Source organism: Phasianus colchicus, chromosome 17, assembly GCF_987193195.1.
Source record: "Phasianus colchicus chromosome 17, bPhaCol1.hap1.1, whole genome shotgun sequence".
Lineage (NCBI taxonomy): Eukaryota > Metazoa > Chordata > Aves > Galliformes > Phasianidae > Phasianus > Phasianus colchicus.
The window spans coordinates 5,071,013-5,090,680 of record NC_143452.1 but is presented as its reverse complement, the minus strand read 5'-3'; the positions used below and the strand labels follow the sequence as shown (position 1 = coordinate 5,090,680).

At 41.9% G+C, this 19,668-nt stretch overlaps 1 protein-coding gene across 1 annotated transcript in view; it reads right to left on the bottom strand.

Moving 5' to 3' along the window:
* Nucleotides 1-19,668, bottom strand: part of TOP1 (DNA topoisomerase I) — a 62,417-nt gene that overhangs the window by 10,829 nt on the left and 31,920 nt on the right. Inside the window, exons 4-11 of the mRNA XM_031603146.2 lie at nt 14,280-14,406; nt 13,621-13,679; nt 10,917-11,012; nt 9,581-9,656; nt 8,479-8,576; nt 4,192-4,307; nt 935-1,056; nt 174-296 (exon numbers count right to left, since the gene is read on the bottom strand). Coding sequence (XP_031459006.1) covers nt 174-296; nt 935-1,056; nt 4,192-4,307; nt 8,479-8,576; nt 9,581-9,656; nt 10,917-11,012; nt 13,621-13,679; nt 14,280-14,406 — 817 coding nt within the window. The remainder of the gene's footprint in view (nt 1-173; nt 297-934; nt 1,057-4,191; nt 4,308-8,478; nt 8,577-9,580; nt 9,657-10,916; nt 11,013-13,620; nt 13,680-14,279; nt 14,407-19,668) is intronic.

Genomic DNA, 19,668 nt, shown 5'->3' with positions numbered 1-19,668 from the left:
GGTTCAGGTGTAAAAGTGCTTTGTGCTACTCGAGCTGCAGAGAAAATATTCCTACAATTAAAATGAAAGATAATATTTTGAAAGCTAGCAAACATTGGCAAAGTGAGCAGAGAAACAATTACACAAAGATGCTGACAAGTCAGCATCAACAATTCCAGAATCCCCTCTGGTACCTGTTTCTCCTCCTTGGACATCTGTTTCCTAGCTTCCGTCTGAGCTTTGAAATACTGGCTCATGTGGGTGAAGTCACACTTGCTGAGGCTGGTGATTGTGCTCTTCTCTTCAGAGGTCATTTCCTAGCAGAAAGCAAGCAGTGCTTTACATTTTCATACGAGATAATAGAGCTTATCCTACCCTTGATGGTTTCAACAGGGACTATAGATAGGTTCTCACAATAATCCCTCAGGAATCCTCAAATTCTTGCACATGCTGACTCCAGCTAAGGTCAAACAAAGACAAAAGAAAAAGAAATAGAGCGCACGCAACGTTGGCCCTCCAGTGGTCTGATCTGTGCAAGCACCACCTTGCAAAGTGCTCTCAACTGAACAGCTGCCAGGGTGTTGAGAGTAAAATCCAGTAGCTTGCCTAGGAGAACTGTGTCCATAGGTTTACCTTTCAAGTTCTGGCTTCTAGGTCTTTGGAAAGGGCTTCCTGCTGCTATAAAGAATGCTCTATAAGGGTTCTGACAGATCAGCTATGCCCTTCAAGCTGCAACAGCCAAATTTGGTTTGGAGCAGTCTGACTTTGTCGGTTTAGAAATATATATAAAATATAAATTCTCTTCCTGGTGAAACCACAAGATAATCTGGAAAGTGCACTTTCAGTTGCCAACAGCAAACTCCTGTGCATGGAACATCAGCCCCTTTCCATTGCCTAGCACTGAGGGAACACCAGCCTTACCTGCAGTCATCACAGCCCAGGATTACATGCATACCTTTCTCCAGTCCTTAAAAAAGTTTTTCCTGAAGATCTCCTTCGTAGTGTATTCATGGTCAAGCATTTTTGCAAAGAATGTGGCAACTTCTTCTGCTTTGGTGCTCAGCTTCATGACTTTACCTACAAAGAAAGATTTTTAAAGCACGTGGTTTCCTCTGGAATTTAAGCATTAAAAAAGAAAGCAAGAGAGTCTGATGTGAAACAAGCCAGAGACGCAGGGCAGGAAGGGGAAAAGGCCTCCTGCAGGAAACCCTCTGCTGTGGCAGCCTGGTGGTGCGTACGCTCCTGAGGAGATACTGCTGTTTGAAGTGAAAAAGGCAAGGAATGTTATTAATATTCATATTCTGGCACTTGGACATATGGGAAATACAGTCTCTGTATTCCTCTTCAACCCACAGACAGACATGCTCTGGAACTCCCCTTCTAGCCTTTAGCTATTTCTAGCCAGGAAGAGCTTTTCCTATATATATATGTATATACACACACCACGCATAGGCTGAAAAGTGATGTCAAATATTTAATTCCTCTTTATTGCAGGGAAACGTATCTGGATTCTGCTAATAATCTGAGTCCTTTACCGTGGGAACGTGTTCCTGTCTCCCCAAATCAGGCTCAAAATACAGTCATTTTTAAGACAGACTGAATTTGCAGCGAGCAAGGAGGTCACATTTCAGCTTATCTGCGAGACTGCAGTGCAAACTGAAATTGCTGCAAGGAAAAAGGCTAAGGCACAAGGGAAAAGAGGCTGCTGCAGTATCGAAGCTGTGGATCTAACATTCCTATCGAGTCTTTTCGGTCCAGATTGCACTCCTGAGGTGCCTGTGATCCCTGTGAAGGATTTTGCATGCAACTCACATCTCCAGCAAGTTGCAAGGAATATTTGAAGTCCCAGTGGGCTGGCAGACAGTCAACACCTGTGGATTTTGTAATGACTCTTCCTGCACAAAAGTCAATACAAGAAGCACCACTGTTGATTCTAAGTTATTGGGAAAAAAAATACAACTTTTGATGTTTTTTTAAAAAGTTACGTCTCCAAAAATAAAGCACAGGAGTTTTCTATAAAGCCTTAAGATCTATAAAGACTTGTAAACCAGGACTTTGCAAAGGGTCCTCCCGATGATCTAAGAATATCCCACAATTAAATGAAACCAACAGAAACTCTGCCAATTTGTAAGCTGCAACCTAAAATACTGCATTTGTTTTCCTACAACAGGAAATGGGGGAAGGGAGAGACAGCAAGGGAAGCTGTTTTTTTCCAGGCTGCGAGTCTAGCTTGAAAGAAGCTATCGAGTAAATAACGCATTATGGGGTTTAAATGACTGAAGCTGTTCCCAAATTGCTGAAGAGTAGTACAGGCTCAGTCATCCTTATCTTACCACTTTAAAATAGATTTCATTCTACCGAATTTCCACTTTTCATAAAAGTTTGAAAAGGTTCTCACTGGCAGTAATGTATATTTAAAAACAAACAAACAAAAAAAGATGCATTTCAGAGCCCTGAGCATTAGTTACTGAGTTTAAAACCTGAAAACCAGAGAGCAACCCAGGGACACGAGGAGCAGCAGAGATCACACTGCTGTGACAAACACCACTGCCATCACCTTCATTTTTACCTTGCCCCATCTGCAGAAAGAACAGCGCAAGTTTAAGGCACCTTTGTGATACAAGCAGTAGCAAGTTAACCCACTCACTCAAACATGTAGCCAAGTCCTACAAGATGGCTTTTAGCATTTCAAGCTCCTTTGCCAAAGCTGGTGTTGTAAGCACCACCAATAGCTCCAGCAGACATCAGTTAGATGAAAACAAGCAGTCTTGCTGCAGTGCAATTGCTAGACAAGGGATGGATTCCTCCAGTGAGAACTGGCAGCTTGGCAGCTGGCTGGCCAGCCATAGTGTGATTATTGGATGCTACAAATCATCCTAGGATAATCCTGAAATTAGACAATGCCTTGTAAGCATGGGGAGCAGCCCTCAGCAGCTGCTGCGTAAATCAGACATCTGATTTTTATTTTTCCCCCTAGCTTCTCAAGGAAGACTTATGTGATTGCTTTGTTTGCCAGAATGCATCTCTGCCTCTAATTTTTCTGCCTATTGATCAATTCTTACCATGACAAAGACAGAGATTGCAAAAATCCCTTCATTTCCTACAGGCTTTGTGAAATAGGTGGCAGGATAGAAGCTTACTGCTGCCTGTGCCAAAGGGATAATTATAGCATAATTTGCCCTTCTCCGCCTCTAGACAGGAGAGATCACACATTCTTCAGTAGAGGAGAAAAAATATTTCCAACATGGTAACGAGTTCTTATCAAACCCTCAGACAGACAGCTGTAGGAAAATAGACATCCTTGATCATTGTGCTACTTGCTTAGAGATAATCTTTACAGGATGAAATCTGTTTATTTCACTATGTTGTCGCTGCAAATGAATGCCACCTATTCCTCAATATTTAAAAATGTGTCATGTCACATGAAAATACCACACTGCTTCTGGAAGAGTTCCATGCACAGATGTCCCCTTCACCAAAAATTACATTTCTACCCTTCCAAATGCCTCCCACTTAATTCAATCCTGGGCTAATTTGATCCTTCATTTAACATGATCACAGGACTAAAAGGAAACACACGGGTCATCAAGTCCAGTCTCCAGCAGGCATCACATCATATAATCCCTTCCACATGAGACCAACAACCAGCAATCCCAGCACACTAGAATCCCACATCATTTAGTTCTACTACTCTCAGTAATTGGTAAATGGGACCATGACACACACTGGAGGGGTGTATCCTTGAGGCCAGGATGATCTCATACGTTTGTACAAAGTTCTCATCATCTTTATCAAAATTCAGTAGACTTACTCAGTTAATGTCACCAAATGACTGTGAATTTCAACACAAATTATGGAAATTTCAATCAATGACATTGAAGAAAACAGATTATCAGTGGTGCAACAGCTACATTTATGTACTGTACTGGTCACACACTGCTACATTGGGCATAAGACCCTCTCACATTGTAAAGAAAGCTGAGAGATTTACCACTTTAACAGTGAGCATAAGTTCATCTCTGTGTCAAGTCAGCAGAATTCAGCAGACTGTTCCTTTAGTTCTACAGATCCTTCCTTTTCTGAGCTGTTGAGGAATTTCTTCTAAGCCAATCACTGTAACAAGGTCACCTCCTCACCTCCTCAGTCCCTAGAAGACTGCCCCAAGAATGTTCATTTTCCTTCCCAACCTGCTGGAAGTGCAGATTAACTCACCATCGTAGTAAAACTTGACATTTTCAGGCAGTGGTTCATATGGCGGAGCAAATACAGGACCTTTATGCTCTAGGAATTTCCATTTAATTCCTTCAGGGTAGCGCTCTTCTTCCCACCTTCAAAATAAAAATACACAGCAATATCATTCAGTTTCTACTCTTTGCTTTGTTACTTTGTGGGTGTAAGAAACAGAAATTCATAAAGTAATGACACCAACCAAGCACAGATATTTACACTTTTTCAAAAGACAAAAACAAAACAAACAGAACACATTTGGTCACAGGTATCTGATGCTCTGTCCTCACCTCCCACTTGCTGCTCTTTTCACAAAAGCACACAGATGAAAAAGCTTAGAACTCTAGAAAATGAAGAATTCAGTCCTGCAAAGCAGTGAGGATCATGCCAAATTAGAGTCAGCTGTGATCTAACATCAGGTCCAGAATGCCTGCTCAGCAAAGCCAAACAATTGTGGTATATTATGCAGCTGCTTTCAGATGTGGGCAAGTGTCCCATTAAGGGCAGAGATAAAGAAACAGATGTTCATTTACAACCTAAATGAGAGCAAACCTGCTTGGACAAGAAAGAAGAAAACCTGCTTTGTCTTTTTAAATTCATTCCAATTTTTGGGGTATGAGAAAGTGTTCTTGAAGAAAAGCAGAGTAGCAAAGAAGATAAGAAGCTTGCCTTAGAGCACCTCTATAAAAACGTTTTGTAAATGATGCATTAGGCAACACAACACAGCGAGGCAGGCGCCGCCAATCCCAGGTTCCAGCTGAACAAACTCACAGAGCCAGCAATTCATTTACAGAGTCACACCAGGCCTGCTTCCTCCCCCAGCTCCCAGTACCCACTGCCCACACTGACTCCACGCTCCCTCCCCTCTCACTTCTTTCATGATTACTAGGACATTACTGTTACATACCGCCAGCACAGGACTCCCTGCTGAGACAGGCTATTTTACCTTAGTGATTCATCAACTGGAAGACCATTAATCTGTCACAGTATTCAGTCTTTGAATTGCACAGACAACTCTGTTGAGCAGCCAACGACAATAAAATACGTTTAAGCTTCCCTCTTATGTCAGCCCTATGGAGTAGTTTCCTTCTCAGCACACGTATCTCCGGAAAAGTGATGCACAATTAAATACTTCATTCCTGAAGAGAGATAATGGCCACTGCACAGAAGATGGGCCTTGTCCAGAGAAAAGAGCTTCTGCTAGAAAATGCTCAGAAATGCTCCAGTGGTGCCTGTATGCCAATAGTTCAGGAAGAACAACAATCGTATGGGATGGCACTTTACTACAATTAGTTAGGTGCCATCTGTGACTGAAGCACCAGACCTGCATTTTTCTTTTGAGAAGCACAGTGACATCTTTAACAGCAGAGCACACAGGCCCAGCTGTCAGTACACAACCTGCACGTCACGTTTCAGTGGAGATAAGAAACTGATATTGGCATTTGGTCCAGATCCCTAATATTTACAGTCCCAATGACTGCTTTTAAAATTAATTAGAAATTGGAAATCTAAGTGTTTTGTCAGAGATAGATCTAGGCTCTTCTACCCAGGAGCTCTTTCAGTAAAATGTATTTGAACCATCAATCTCCACTTAGCCAGGGAAACATTCTCTCCAACAGTATTTTTATTCTGCTAAGAACTAGCAAGGGAATCACGTGCAGTGACTGCTACCTTATAGAACAGGTTTGTCATTCCTGAACATTCTGTTCTTCTACTATTCCTGTTTTCTTTTTAAGGATGCACGTGCAATAAGTACTAGAAAGGTAATTGTTTAAATAGATAGCTGAAGCACACTATGTTGGGAGGTCCACAAGGAAACATGAGATCCAGAGGGTGGTTTCTGAGCCCACAGCTACCATAAAGTTTGCTGCCAAAAGACCACAAATAATTCTGAAACCTACTTCCACCTTCCTAAACCTCACACATAAACACCAAGACAAAAGATTAAAAAACCAGCAACTGCACCACCACAAAACACCAACCCACAGCCAAACTGCAGCAGCAGCTCCGGGTCCCATTGCAACATTTAAGCAATGTCTCAGCAGGAGCAGGGAGAATGGGATTTATGAGGAATGTCACTTTCCTAATGTCAGCACAAACTGTGAACTGGTCACCCAGATTCCATAATCCAAAATCCAAAGATTGCAAAGGAAGATCAGGAAGACAGAGTTAAGGAGGGTTTTTTACTTGGAATGCAAATAAGGAAGATTCTTATTAAAAAAAACACAATATACCTCAGGGATAAGTTATTTCACAGTAATTAATTTATTGTAACACAAGGTGGAAGGAATGCTTGTAAGCTATAATCCTAGATCATATTCTTCACACTGACAAGGGTGTGAAAATGATCTCTGAAAAAGATCTCCACCTGTGATGCACAATGCCAGCGTCTTGGGGATGTCTAGCACCAAGCATCCACGTGAGTGAGGATGGAAACAGTCAAGGCAGAAAGCACTTCAGGAATCAGCCAAGAAAAGAAAGCAAATTTTCAGAAAACTGACTCAGATGGAACATAAGATGTCCTTAAGAGACACAATCAAAGTGCAGATGAAACCCTGTCCAGCAAAGCCATGCTATACAAAGCTGCAGATGGATGACAGGAACCATCAGCAGAAGAACGCAGTCACCTACTGCCAGATTTTGTAAAACATGCTTTCAAAGGCAATTTTCCCTTCAGCAGCAAGCACAAATTGCAGAGCTTAATGCAGCTACCTGGGATTGTGCTGCTGAAGCAGATGAGGGGAGAAGCATATGGCTTTCCAGTAAAGATTTGGTGTTGAAGGATACAGGCTACAGTAAGAGGGAGCTGTGCTTAACAATATAGCAAAGTTAGACAGAACCAGCAAGGACAGCTGAGACAAAGCCAAAAAGACAAAGATCACAATGCTTAAAGAGACTTTCTGTGGCTTCCTATTCGTTCAAGTCCCTGCAGTTTGTTCATGTCAAAGCACATTACAAAGAGGCTGTCAGAGAAGCCAAGAAAAGTGAATGACTCAAAAGAAAAAAAAAAAATCATGACAGCTATTGGGAAAGGCCTAAAAACCAAATTTCTGGGAGAGAACACAGGTATGAAAGATACTCAAGTGATGATGTTCTATTTGAAGAAGCTGTGGAAATCAAAGAAATATGCAAAGACTATAAATGCTGCAGAAGGCTTTTTTTTTTTTTTTTAAGGTGGATCAATAACAGTGACAATAAAGGGTATAAAAGACTGAGCCTGAAAGGATTTGAGACTGCAAGATGCTCCCTGACACTACAGATCTACTAGAAAAATAAGAGAACAGCCATGTGACCTGAGAAAAGAAAACACTGATGGAAACATCTTCCCAAAAAGGTCATAAAAACACATTACAGGAGACTACAGGAGAGCAGAAAACACATACACTTTTCAAAACCACATATGCATTAAACTGAGAGAGGTTCTAAGGTCCAAACTTCAAAACACACCAGTATTACCTTCTCAAATCTAGCCATAACAATAGGTTACATTACTGCAAATAGTTAAGATAATCCAGCAAGTTTCTTACACAGAACTGTACCAACACAACACAGGCCTGCCTTGCACATGAACCACGAAGTTCAGAAAAAAGGCTCTGAAAATGTTAAGTGTCTTTGATAATTCAATTTTAGTTACTCAATGATTTTTTTTACTTCAGGATCATAAGCAAGGAAGTGCTTTCCATTTAAAACTTGTTTTCAAAACTTATTTTCCAAACAGCCTGAGCTTCACCACTCACTTGAGCAGCCTTTACTCTCATGCCTGAGGCAGAAGCAGCTTGAAGAGGTGCACAGCTGACATCCAACTAGAAGAGTGAAGTGGGTACTCGCTCACATTGCACCCTTTATGTAACACAGAACACCTGCTAGAATATAGCTGTGTGTACCAGTTAATACAACCACACACCTTTATATATTCCTGCTGGTAGCTCGAGCTCACAGACTTTCACATTGCTTTGAAGGGTGTAAGTAAAGGCCAGGTTCTAAGCACAAGAATACCAGTAGCGAGTTTTATGGGTAGTCTCTACATGCTACAGAGGGAAATGTTTCTCATCACTGGTACAGGAAAAAAGGGATTTTCACTTCTATTTCAGAGGATGCACATACTGAACGAGAAGTTCATTTAGAGTTTACAAGAAAGCAAGCCAATTATTCAGAACAAATCCTCATGAATCAACCAAAAAAAAAAGGCAGATGTGCTTACTCAGTCAGCATGGGAGGTAACAGTGATAGAGCACGTGCTGAGGGTAGCCTACATCATCAACATATAGTTACCATTTCCATTTCTGCTCCTCTTCTTTTTTCGGCTTCTTTCTTTTGTCTGCTTCAGGGCTTTTCTTATCTTTGTTCTTAGCTTTCTTTGCTTTGCTGTCCTGTAAAATGTTAGAACAAGCTAATGCATTCCAGCCCTGTCATTCTCCAGGAAAAGGTGTTTTAAAACTAAACAACTATCTTTTGGCATGCACTAGTTTGACCACAAACAGCTGAATTACTAAAGCCTAAACACACACAGGATGATCGAAGTGCACGCTTAAGTCAAACTCTGCTGACAGTCACACTTCAAAGTTTTAAAACAAATTATTTACCTTAGAGGTGGAACTTATTAAGTGCACACAACAACCACTTATTCTGCCTCACCTGATAAGTGGTAAGTTTGGGCCACAGTAACACGATTGCTTAATCATAGGAACAGCCTCCTTGGTGTGCCTTAGTTGTATCTACTCTGGCAAATGCTACAGAGCAGAAATTACATCACTATGAGGTGGCTTCTGGGAATGTATAGTATATGCTCTCTATAAAGACACCTTCATTAAACTAGAATATTAATCAAGTTTCCAGGAGCTGCCTGCAACATGTGCTTCACAAAGGTGCCTTTGCTAGACATAGCAGCATAGTTCTCGAGTCTCCAATTATGGCTAACCTCAACACCACCTCCCTTTCCAAATTTACATCCTGGGTTTCATCTAAAAGCTTTAAATGTCTTTCCAGTGACTAACTTAAGCTTCATCTCCTCTGTTTCTGAACAGTCCTACATTACCTGTGCAGTTACCAAGTGTTGTCAGTAAGGCTCTTCTACTCTCTGCAGACTATTCTACTTAGCAGAAAGACTGAACTGCCAGGAAAACACTGTGAATTCTGGAGACATCCCCTTCATCCCTTACTTTAAATGTAGGAGACAAAGTTCCCCTGACTTTATACATTATGACTCAGATGAGTCAACCTGCACTCCAAGTCTGGATCTGCTACATGCAGCTTTGTCCCAGGACCGATCCTTGCCTCTTTCCCTTTGAATTCGATTCCTCTTGCTCTATACAATTCAATACCAAATTGTCAGTCTTGCTTTTCTTGCTAGGAACAAACTTATCTTTCACATTACCTCTTCTTCTTCTTGTTTCCTTTTCTTTGCTTTCTTTATGTCTTCTGTTTTGATTTTCTTGGGTTTGTAGTCAGCGCTGTAAGAACAAAGACTAGTTGATGAAAATCATTCATTTTCCAGTATAAAAATATAAAGTCATACATGTGCAAAAGGTGTGTGTTCAAGTTCACAGTATTATTGGCACGTTTAATCCCTGAATAATATCATTTTGCATTCCGTTCTTAGAAGCTGAATAAAGTTTATCCAACAGAAGAGCCTATAAAAAATCTAAAATCCATAGGCTATAACTGCAAATAGTTGCTCAGAAGAAGTTTCAGACTGCTGAAACAAAAATTTTACTTGATGAAGAAGCAACTAAAGAGTATTAGCAGTCACCCAGTGATTACATGGGATGAAATAAATCAACAGAAGCTCAGCAGCATGCTTCCCCCAACCCCGCTGTCCCTCTTGTAATCATCAGTCTGGGACCTGCCTCCAAGGCCCACTTTTTGCATCCCCCGCTAGTTTGAACAACAGCAAAACTGACTGCTGGCAAATTCTTAATCTTTCCATTGCAGACATGAGATGGGAGGTCACAAAAACTTAACATAAGGCAGCAAATGATTACACAAAAGATGTCACACCCATGTCTCTTGGACACTGAGAAATACCACATTGGAACAGAATCCCACTGTGGGTAAACTCTTCCAAGCCTTTAAGTCTAGGCTACTAATAAGGTTACACTCTAAAAAGCTGGACATGCATAGATGGTGACAGATCACAGCATGATGTATCTGGCCTTTTTTTTTACTGGGCTGGCTACTATACATCAGGCAAACCTCACACGAACTTTCTTTTGACTTAGAGAAAAATCCTCAGCATAATCCACAACATATTTAGACACTTTTAAAAGGGAATCATGCCTTGCAGTGCATGTGACCCTCTCCCCCATGCTGAACAGGATGACTGCATTTTCTTCCTCTTGTGTAGTCATTTGCTCACCCAACAGAAACAATTGCAGCCACTTAGCTAGCATTAATACCACACTTACTCAGACTTATGTTTTACAGTCTTCATTGGTCTCTTCTCACTTTTTTTCTTTTTTCCTTTTCCCCCCATTTACTAACACTGCAGCTCTGCACAGAACTATCTGCAGAAGCAGATAATGGTATTTTTTCCATGGACACACAAATGCTACCCTTACCCTGTTCAGAAAACTTCTAACAGCATAAGGAATTTGGTCGCAGATCTCCAGTCTCCCAGCAGGCTGAATATCTCACATCCTACTTGCTCCCTTGGTGTTCTCTTTTTAGAGCCAAAGACAAGCATACAAGTCCCCAGTACCCAGGCCACTTACTCGTCATCTTCGCGAGGCCTCTTCAGGGGTTTGGAGTCCTCTTTAGGAGAAGCATAAAACCCGTCATCATCTGGTTCATCTTTAATACGTGGTGGACTACAAAAAGAAACAAATAAAGGTGGTTCTAAACTTCAAAGTGCACGTTTCTCCGTTTAAGAAAGGATCAGATGCAAAACAGACACGTCTTCTAGTTTGGGAATGGGTCTTCTTCCTCAGATCCCAAAGACCCAAAGTTCTCTGAACTTCCGCAGACAGCACAAGCAGAAAGTTGTTTAGCGTTGACATATTTTCTATTTTTCAAGCAACACCAAGACCAATTGTTTACAAACAGCTTAGATTTCACTGTTTCTTTGAGACTTTCAGTAAAAACAACTGCAGCTTCCAGCACTTTTAAAACAAAACTGAAATCATGTATGCTTGTAGTCAGATAGGAACATTATATAATTTCAGTTCAATATTCTTACTGAGTCTGGTAAAAGACTGTCAAACAAGCAGATTTGAAAGCTATATTACTGAATGTTTTGTGAACTAAATATTGATGCATATGAAAAAGCAGAGAAGAAAACAAAGATCTGGCAAACTTAAACTGATTAGTCTCTCTTCACTATCCAAACTGTGGGAAGCAAACAATGTTGTCCCTCTCAAACCACAAGTACTAAATTAAGCTCAGTGCTTTCAGACATAATAATCCCCTGAACACTAGTAGCAAAAGAAAAATAGGGTATGAGTGGGTACAGAGACCATCTCTTTAAACAAACTCATTATTTCTAGATTTCACAGAAGCATTTCACTTATCTTCAAAAATAAAAAGACATCACGAAGAGTCCAAAATCACATTTGGAAGCACTTAGCACTGTTTCACTCAGGTACAACAAGTTACAGTGCTGTCTCGGGCTTTCCTATTCATACTCAATCAAATCTCTGTATCAAATTGACTGAGTTTCCAAGTCAACATGCAGAATCTGCAATTGGGCAGAATGGGAGAAAAAAAGCAGCATTCCGCCTTGTAGATCGCAGGCAGCAAGAGACATTCTGGAGTCTTATTTTAGCTGATAATGTGCCCGTGAAGCAGAACAAGACAGTTTGCTCTTTCACAGCTGTAAAGCCACTGCAGTGCTGGAAGATGCAGCTCAAAGAAAACAGGTATGTGCTGCTGTAAGAGCCATTTCTGTGGGATTGCTAAGACGTGAGTCTGCAGTATGCACAGTCGCAAAGCATCTATAGAAAAAGAGGTATTTGTCCCATCTAATTATTCTTCCTTCCAGGCAGAAATCTGGTACTACTGTTTATTAGGCTGTTAGGAATTTTATCTCATCTATTTTAACACTGAAGCATTTCCCAACATTCTGTAATAGTGGGAAATGAAGTGTGATCATATTAAAAGAAGAATGACCAAGCTGAAGCTTGACTTGCATTGTTCCCAAGGCCGTAATATTGCTTCTCTAACCAAGTCTCAAAGAAGCAAATCAAAACCATCTGAACTTGTAAATGAAGGTTTCAGCAGGAGACTGATGGCTCTTCACCAGATTTTGGCCTTGAAGAAGGCACAAACTGCAATGATTACTCCGAGTTTCTTTCATAAACACAGAAGTTGCTTTTAGACCAAAAGAGGACCCCATTACTTTAACGTGAGAACATCCAGCATCTCTGGTGAGACCAGCAGACGCACACAGTTCTGCTAAATACTGGGGCTAGAAGATCATTGCTTTCTATTTCCAGAGCATTCCCAAAAGGACCTGGAGAGGGCGCCTCTCTCCTGTGCCAAGCACAGCCACAGAGCTTGCATTTTTAAACAGGAGTAAGGAAATAAAACAGACAAGGGCACATGCAAAATGTGGAACAAACCACTGCCAGGCCCTGACTTAGACAGGTTCCTTCTCCCATTCCTTCTGCATCACAGTGAGACTAAGGACTTTTTTTTTTTTTAAATGGGCTCATGGAACTGGACATATGATTGAAAACTATCTTAAAAGCAGATATGGACACATCTGTCACACCATGGACACCTTCAATGTCAATGGACCAGAGGTACCACCTTGGTACCACCTTAAAAATAACCAATGGCTGGATTTACACAAGTGACAGATCTTAGCTGGTCAAACATTAAAACAAATTAATATTTTTCTATCAGTCACTCCATGATTTTAAAAGTAAGACTATTAAGTAATGAGTAGCACAATACTTAAGTTCATTTAGTTCACATATGCTTAAGTTCATTTCTAATTAGTGGCAGGAATTTGGTAGGACGTCCAGACTTGGAACATGCTTCTCATTTTACATAAGCATCATTCTTACCCAGAAAGGCTTTAACCTCTAGTTGCTTACAGAAAGACCTTCACAAGGCCATCTCCAGAAGACAGCTTGCAGGGTTCAGGTATCAGTTTTACAATTATAACAGAGGTTCTTTCAACTCCAGCTAATATTTTTTTCCATCGTTTAATCCGTACTCAGCAGAATTTAACTACTTGATACTTGGATACACCCAGCACGTGCAGGCAGATACCAGGTGTTCAACAGCTCCATCACAAGTCAATGAATGGATCAATTACCAGTTTCTTTAATTGAGATATATATATATATATAACATCTGAATAGGTCAAAAGCATTATTCTTTTTTCCCCAAGACCAAGTGAGAAGAATCAAAATTCTGAGCAATAAAAAGTCAAAATGCTGCTTTTTCCAGATCATAGGCCTCATTGCTTACCTGGAGAAACCATTTTCCTTTTCCTTCTTTATTTTTATATCACCAGAAGATAATTTAATCTGAAAAACATGAAAAGTGGGAGCTGATCAGTACTGCCCAGAGCAATTTGTTTTTCCAACACAAGCAGAGTATTTAACTTACTGAGGGAACCAAAGGGCACTGTGACTAGCACCTTTATCACCTGCAGACCTCATTTAGCTACACGACACACCAAGAATGGCAACAACTTTTGCCAAGTAGTAGCCAGAAGTCAGTATTTTCTGGCCCTTGGCTACTCACTGAAGGAACTGAAGTGTACAATTCATACAGCATTCACTACTCATCTCTGTTTGTCCTCACACAGCAATGCAATTAACAGATTTTCTTCCTCTTGTCTCTGAATCTTAAGCTTATCAAAATACTAACATGCAAAAATGTAAAATAAATGGACCAGCTCTGCTGTGAAACTGTCTTCACTCACAATACCTGCAGATAAAGCCCTTTAATCTCTCATCTAGCACCCCACAAAGCACACCTCCAGTCCTCAGGGCTGGGATACATCTCTCCAGGTCCACAAAACTTGGAAGCATAAGCTACGTGTACCCACTGATTATTCTTCTTTACCATTCAGCTGTGTAAAACAGGCTCATCCTCTTGTCCCTCCTGCAGGAGACACCTACCTTTTCTTCCTTTCTCTTCTCCTTGTCTTTGTCTTTGTGTTTGTCTTTGTGTTTCTCTGAGCTGCCATCTTTGTGTTTGGTTTTCTCCTTGTCTTTATGTTTCTTTTCCGAGGAGTCTTTGTGCTCGCTGCAAGACAAGAGCATGTTTGGGGATGCCTGAGAAGAACTGAGCAGTACAGTTAAACCCAATGGTAAGAACAGAGCCAGAAGTCCTGATCGTTACCAACCCCAAAACAAAGGTGATCACCGTAGCAGGAAGATCCAGCAGTCTCCCATTACATCTCAGCCATCTTCCTTAAGAAGAGGATCAGGAAGGGAATATACCACAAAACCACAACCGCCAAGCATTTCTTATCAGGAAAACCTGTCAGCCTGTGCTGCCAACAAGATCCTCAGTCACTGTGCTTTAAGTTCAGTGCTTTAGGTTCAATTCCCACTGTTTCTGCTTTTCTTTACATCCACATAAAATGTCAATGAAATAGATCTGTCCATCTCATCAATGCCCACACGAGCTTTCGTTCAGGCATGAGTTTATCTTTTTAACAGCTCTCATCTCTGAAAGTAAGAGAAAGATCGCTGATCTTTACTATTCCCAAACAGATGGGAAAGTAGTGCAAACAGGATATGTGATGTCCTTTTGTTTATACAATGCTGAACAGAAAAGGCTGTGAGGACTGCCTGAGCCCAGCCCGGGCTGAAGCAAGCCAAAGGCACAGTGGAAACCAGTTTCTCTTCTCGTTGGGCAATAGTTAGGCACCAAGTGAGATGCCTTGCTCACACTGCTGGTTCCCAGTCCTCCATCCTTGGCTTGCTCCAGCCCTGCTGCTCTCTGGGACACGCTGCTTCAGACAATGCAATATAAAGCAAAGCTTTACTAGAAATAGGCAGCTTCCTTATTTTGGTTATTTCAGCACCAAAGTGCAAGCCCTAACCAATCTGGGAGAATGCAGCCCTGGAGAACAGCAAGCCTGGAGTGTAGGGTAAGAGAAGAACTTTTGAAGAAGACATGCTTCAAGTCTTGTTTCTATCTTAAAAAAAAAGAAAAAAAAAAAAAGACTGCAAAAGACCTGGCTGTTTGATGGCTACATAAAGCAAGCAGCACGTTAGCCAGCTCCCGTGAAGCTTGTGTGATTAAGAGGAAGGCAATTAATCACAAATATTTCAGTCCACACCCAGCTGCAAAGTCCAGTGAGTCTCAGCACCCCAAGTAACACTAGCACAAATGGCCCAGGATCTACTAAGGGTCTAAATTATTCATGCCTAAGGCAGCACACAATGCAATAAATACATACTTGGCCTTCCAAGCCAAAGCAGGTGAAGTAAGAAAATTTGTCTCTAAAGGAACTCGTTACACTCATATGCTGAGTTGCATCAAGAGATCAGTAGGAAGAGAAACCGGTTTCATTTTTAACTCTCTAGCAACTCCTCTTCATACTACGTATAAAACTGTATGGAATTATACAAACATTAAAGGGCAGTGGCACTCAAGAAATTCTTGCAGACAGACACACAGCACATGTTGGCTGTGAGTGAAGATTCAACAACTGCAGACTATTCTTACCCAGCAGATCGTGTTATGCACGCTGCGTGATCAAGACATGCGAGCACATACAGAACATCCTGACACTGGATCTCAGACACCCAGGAGATGCCCCTGCTGCTCTTGCTCAGATCTCACATCCCCGTTTCTCTATCTGTTCATCACTATCTCTGAGGCTCAAGATACCCATTTCATTTTCTTTCGTATCAACTAGATTCAGTGAGCATCTGAAAGCACAAAACCCCACGTGTGTGTTTAATCATTTTTAAACTCAGAGAAATCTGAAAAAATTCTGACTTGCTACCTTGTTCTGTTATCTGTATGCAAGATAGGCACCTCGCCTGCCAAAGATTGAAGTTTTCCCATTACAAAGGTGTATCACCATATACGTACAAAAACCCCACAACAACCCGAAGAACAAACACACACAGCTGAGATCCATTTTATTCTCTGCAAGTCTGCCTGTGTCTGTTTTCCTACCCTTTCTTGTTCTTATTTGATATTTAAATCCTACCTGCAATAACATGTTGTACCGAGACAACAATTTGCATCTCCAAAGCATGGCATACCGTGCCATCAGTGGAGTTGGCTCTCTAAGGCAGAGTTCATCACGGTGCCTGTTGCTTGGGAGTTCAGAATAGCAAGAAAAGAAGAAAAGGCTTTAGTTTTTACAACCATACTCTTTCGTACTGGTAGCTTTCAGTGTGATGAGTAGAGCATTGTGAGGTACACAAAATGTTACTACAACAGATTGTTATTTATTAATCTACAATTGCAAAGCTAAATCTGAAAAAGGCAGAAAACCCGACTGGCCTAGAGAAGTGGCAAGAGTTTTTGTATGTGCTGAATGCTTACACTGGAAGGAAAAAATTGCTAAAAACTTATTCTTGCTTTTGTAGAAACCTAGAAGATATCCCTTATTGAAGAGGAATTGAAAGGGGCCATCACTAAAAAGCAGCATGTAATCTACAGCTAACGTTGGCCAGCACTGGGGTCAGAATCAACAACTTTGGATTCCTGAGTCGGCCTTATTTTCATTAAAAAATAATTAAAAAATCACAAGATCATCCTTCCTCTTCCCTTGGCAGCAAGCTGTAGCATTTCTCACTGAGGCACCATGGGCTCAGATAACCCAAGATAAGTCAGTCTCTCGTTTCACTCTGCAGCTCATTTTCAAAACAACTGGTACTGGTGACTTGTCCTGAGGTCTTGGCTTGTTGGTCCTGGTACGTGATGAAGAAATTCCCCACGTAAACATCTGATTTGGAAACACTGATAACAAAGACCTCAACAGACAATCCTGAGAAAACGTACTTATTTTTCTCCAAAAGCAAAGCAAGTTTCTCATGTATAAACTTCAGCCAGCAGCTGAGCAGTTGTGATGTTTCAGTTGGCTGAGACACTCAGGCGAGCCTCCGGGGGAACACAACTTCACCACCACACTGCTCTGAAAAGAAAAGAGAGGGCAGCGGGATGCCATCATCCCTGACCTGAGGAAGAGGTTTCAGCCTTCCATCAGAAGCTATTTCCAGACATTCCCAATGCTATTATTAGGAGGCATTGGGAACAATTTAAAGATCAGAACTCTGACTTCCTTGCAGATTCAAAATTGGAGGAAAAATACGCTTTTCTTTAAGAAACAGAACAACAAAACAAAAAGGGTTCAAGACCCCATGCACCCAGGTATTTTTATCCCGAATCCACTTCTCAAAGCACTGTGGATCCTTTGTTGTTGTTACTGCACATAGCCCTCTGCTGACAATCCAGCCTGAAGTCACTGAAGTAGGACAGCAAAGCCCCTGCTAGGTGGAGGAAAACTTCACTGCAAGTCAGCTTGACTAGAGAACACGTGCATCCTAACAAAGCTGCCCCCAACCTGCTTTAGAAACACCCAGGCCCACTGACAAAACGAGAGCTTCCTTGCACCCAGACCTTTACAGCTGAACCACAGCACTCCGAGACTCACATCTCTGATGGTGCTTAACACTGACAGCCATTTATTTGTTTTTATTGTAAGATACAGCCGAGTAGGATACCATACCAATACAGGCAGAACAAGGGACTGCATCATCCATAGCAATCTCCTGGTGCTGGCTCAGTTCAAACAAAGGCCAGATAAGCAGTAACGCTTCTCCTAGGGCCCCTGCAGCCCTTTTGCAAGCTTACTGCATTTCACCGAGTGTTTCAGTGTGAACAAGGGCATTTGAAGGCTTTGGAGGGCTCAGGCTGAAGCACAGCGGCGATCAATGCAACAGAAGCAACCGTTTCCCCTGGAAGCGTAGCTGCATTTCCCAGCAAGGGGGCCTGCAGGAGGGGGAAGGGGGGAGATCAGGCACCTGGCAGCAGCTGCTCAAGCTCCTCTCACACTGGAAAGTAACAAGTGGAAAGAGCTGCAGATGTGCAGATCACAGCTTCCTTCTTCAAACTGCAACAGCTTTGCCATAATTTAACACCGCATTCTTCAGGTGCCATTTATGCGCGTTAATAATCCCTTCCCAGGCCCTTTCCATTCCAGCTTCAAAATCACAAGCTGGGAAGGACGCTTTATCTAAAGTGTCTCTTATTTCCCCTCTCTCATTTTCTCAGCTGTAATTAGCTTGTGCCTGGGAATCTGCTATGAGCGAGCATCAGAGCTGGCTGCAAGCTGAGCTCTGCTTGCCTACTCGCTAACTGCTACAACGCAACTGAAGCGTAAAATAAAAAGGAAGCTGTGATTTTAGCTAAATCTAAAAACACAATGGGGACAAAGCGTAGGTTACGCAGCCCATGTCTCCTTTGACGTAGTGCAGCACTAATGGAAAAACGCGGCCATCCACGAATGCACACCGAGGAAGGGCTGACTGTGCAGGGAGCGTTTCAGAACCAGAAGGCACCCCACTGAAGGACAAGGTTTCAGCTGGCTTGCAGAATTTCACACTCGCTGTTAGCAGGTTATCATACAGTATTACAGGGTATGAACACGTGAGCCCAAGCGGTTCTGCTGGGATTTCAGCAATATAATAATCAGAAAAAAAAACCCAACACTCTGAAACTGCTCTTCCCAGAGTTAAACAGGGTCTTTCCTCCAGAGCTCGCAGATAACAGATCAAGCCTTCAGCGAGAAGAACAAGATAAAAAGCTGGGTTAACCACTAGCTGATAACACTAGGAAACAGAACGCTACGAGCACACTGAGGCACGTACTTTCATTTCAATGCTTGCACTGGAATCAGACAGACCACCAAACAAAGCAAAAATGTTTAGTACTAGGAGGCACCACGTTAGAAAATTGATCAAGGTCAACTGTGTGCTTCAACGTCGAAGAAAAACAGACACCCACACAGGAGGCAGAGGGCTGAAATCCTCTCTAAAACGGCTTTTTTCCCTCCGTTAGGTCAGATATCTCTGCCTCTCCATGCCCCAAACGCACACAGTTCTTAGCAGATAGGGATCATGCAATAAATCAGTCAGGAGGTGCAAGATGTCAGAACTGAAATTTATCGTCATTCTCCACTAGCAAGCATTTGGAATCTGTTTTTCCTAGCAAAACCATAAAATGCAGAGATGCCAGTGAAGATCAGGTCTATAAATCCCTTCTGTTCCGTGCTTCTGTTCATCTCAAGCTGTGATCATAAGAGATTTAGTAAGCAGAGGGAATATGCAATCTGACGGAGGGTGTTTTCCTGCAGCCCATCACACTGACAGGAGGGATCAGCGCTGCAGGAGCAGCCACTGCACTCCCATTCACTGTCACAGCCATTTCTGCTCCGTGCAGCCCACTGGCAGCCCACACTGTGCACAGAGCCCGAGACATCGAGCAGAAAGACACTCGTTACTGCCAATATTTCTAACCCAACCTCTAACAAGCCCT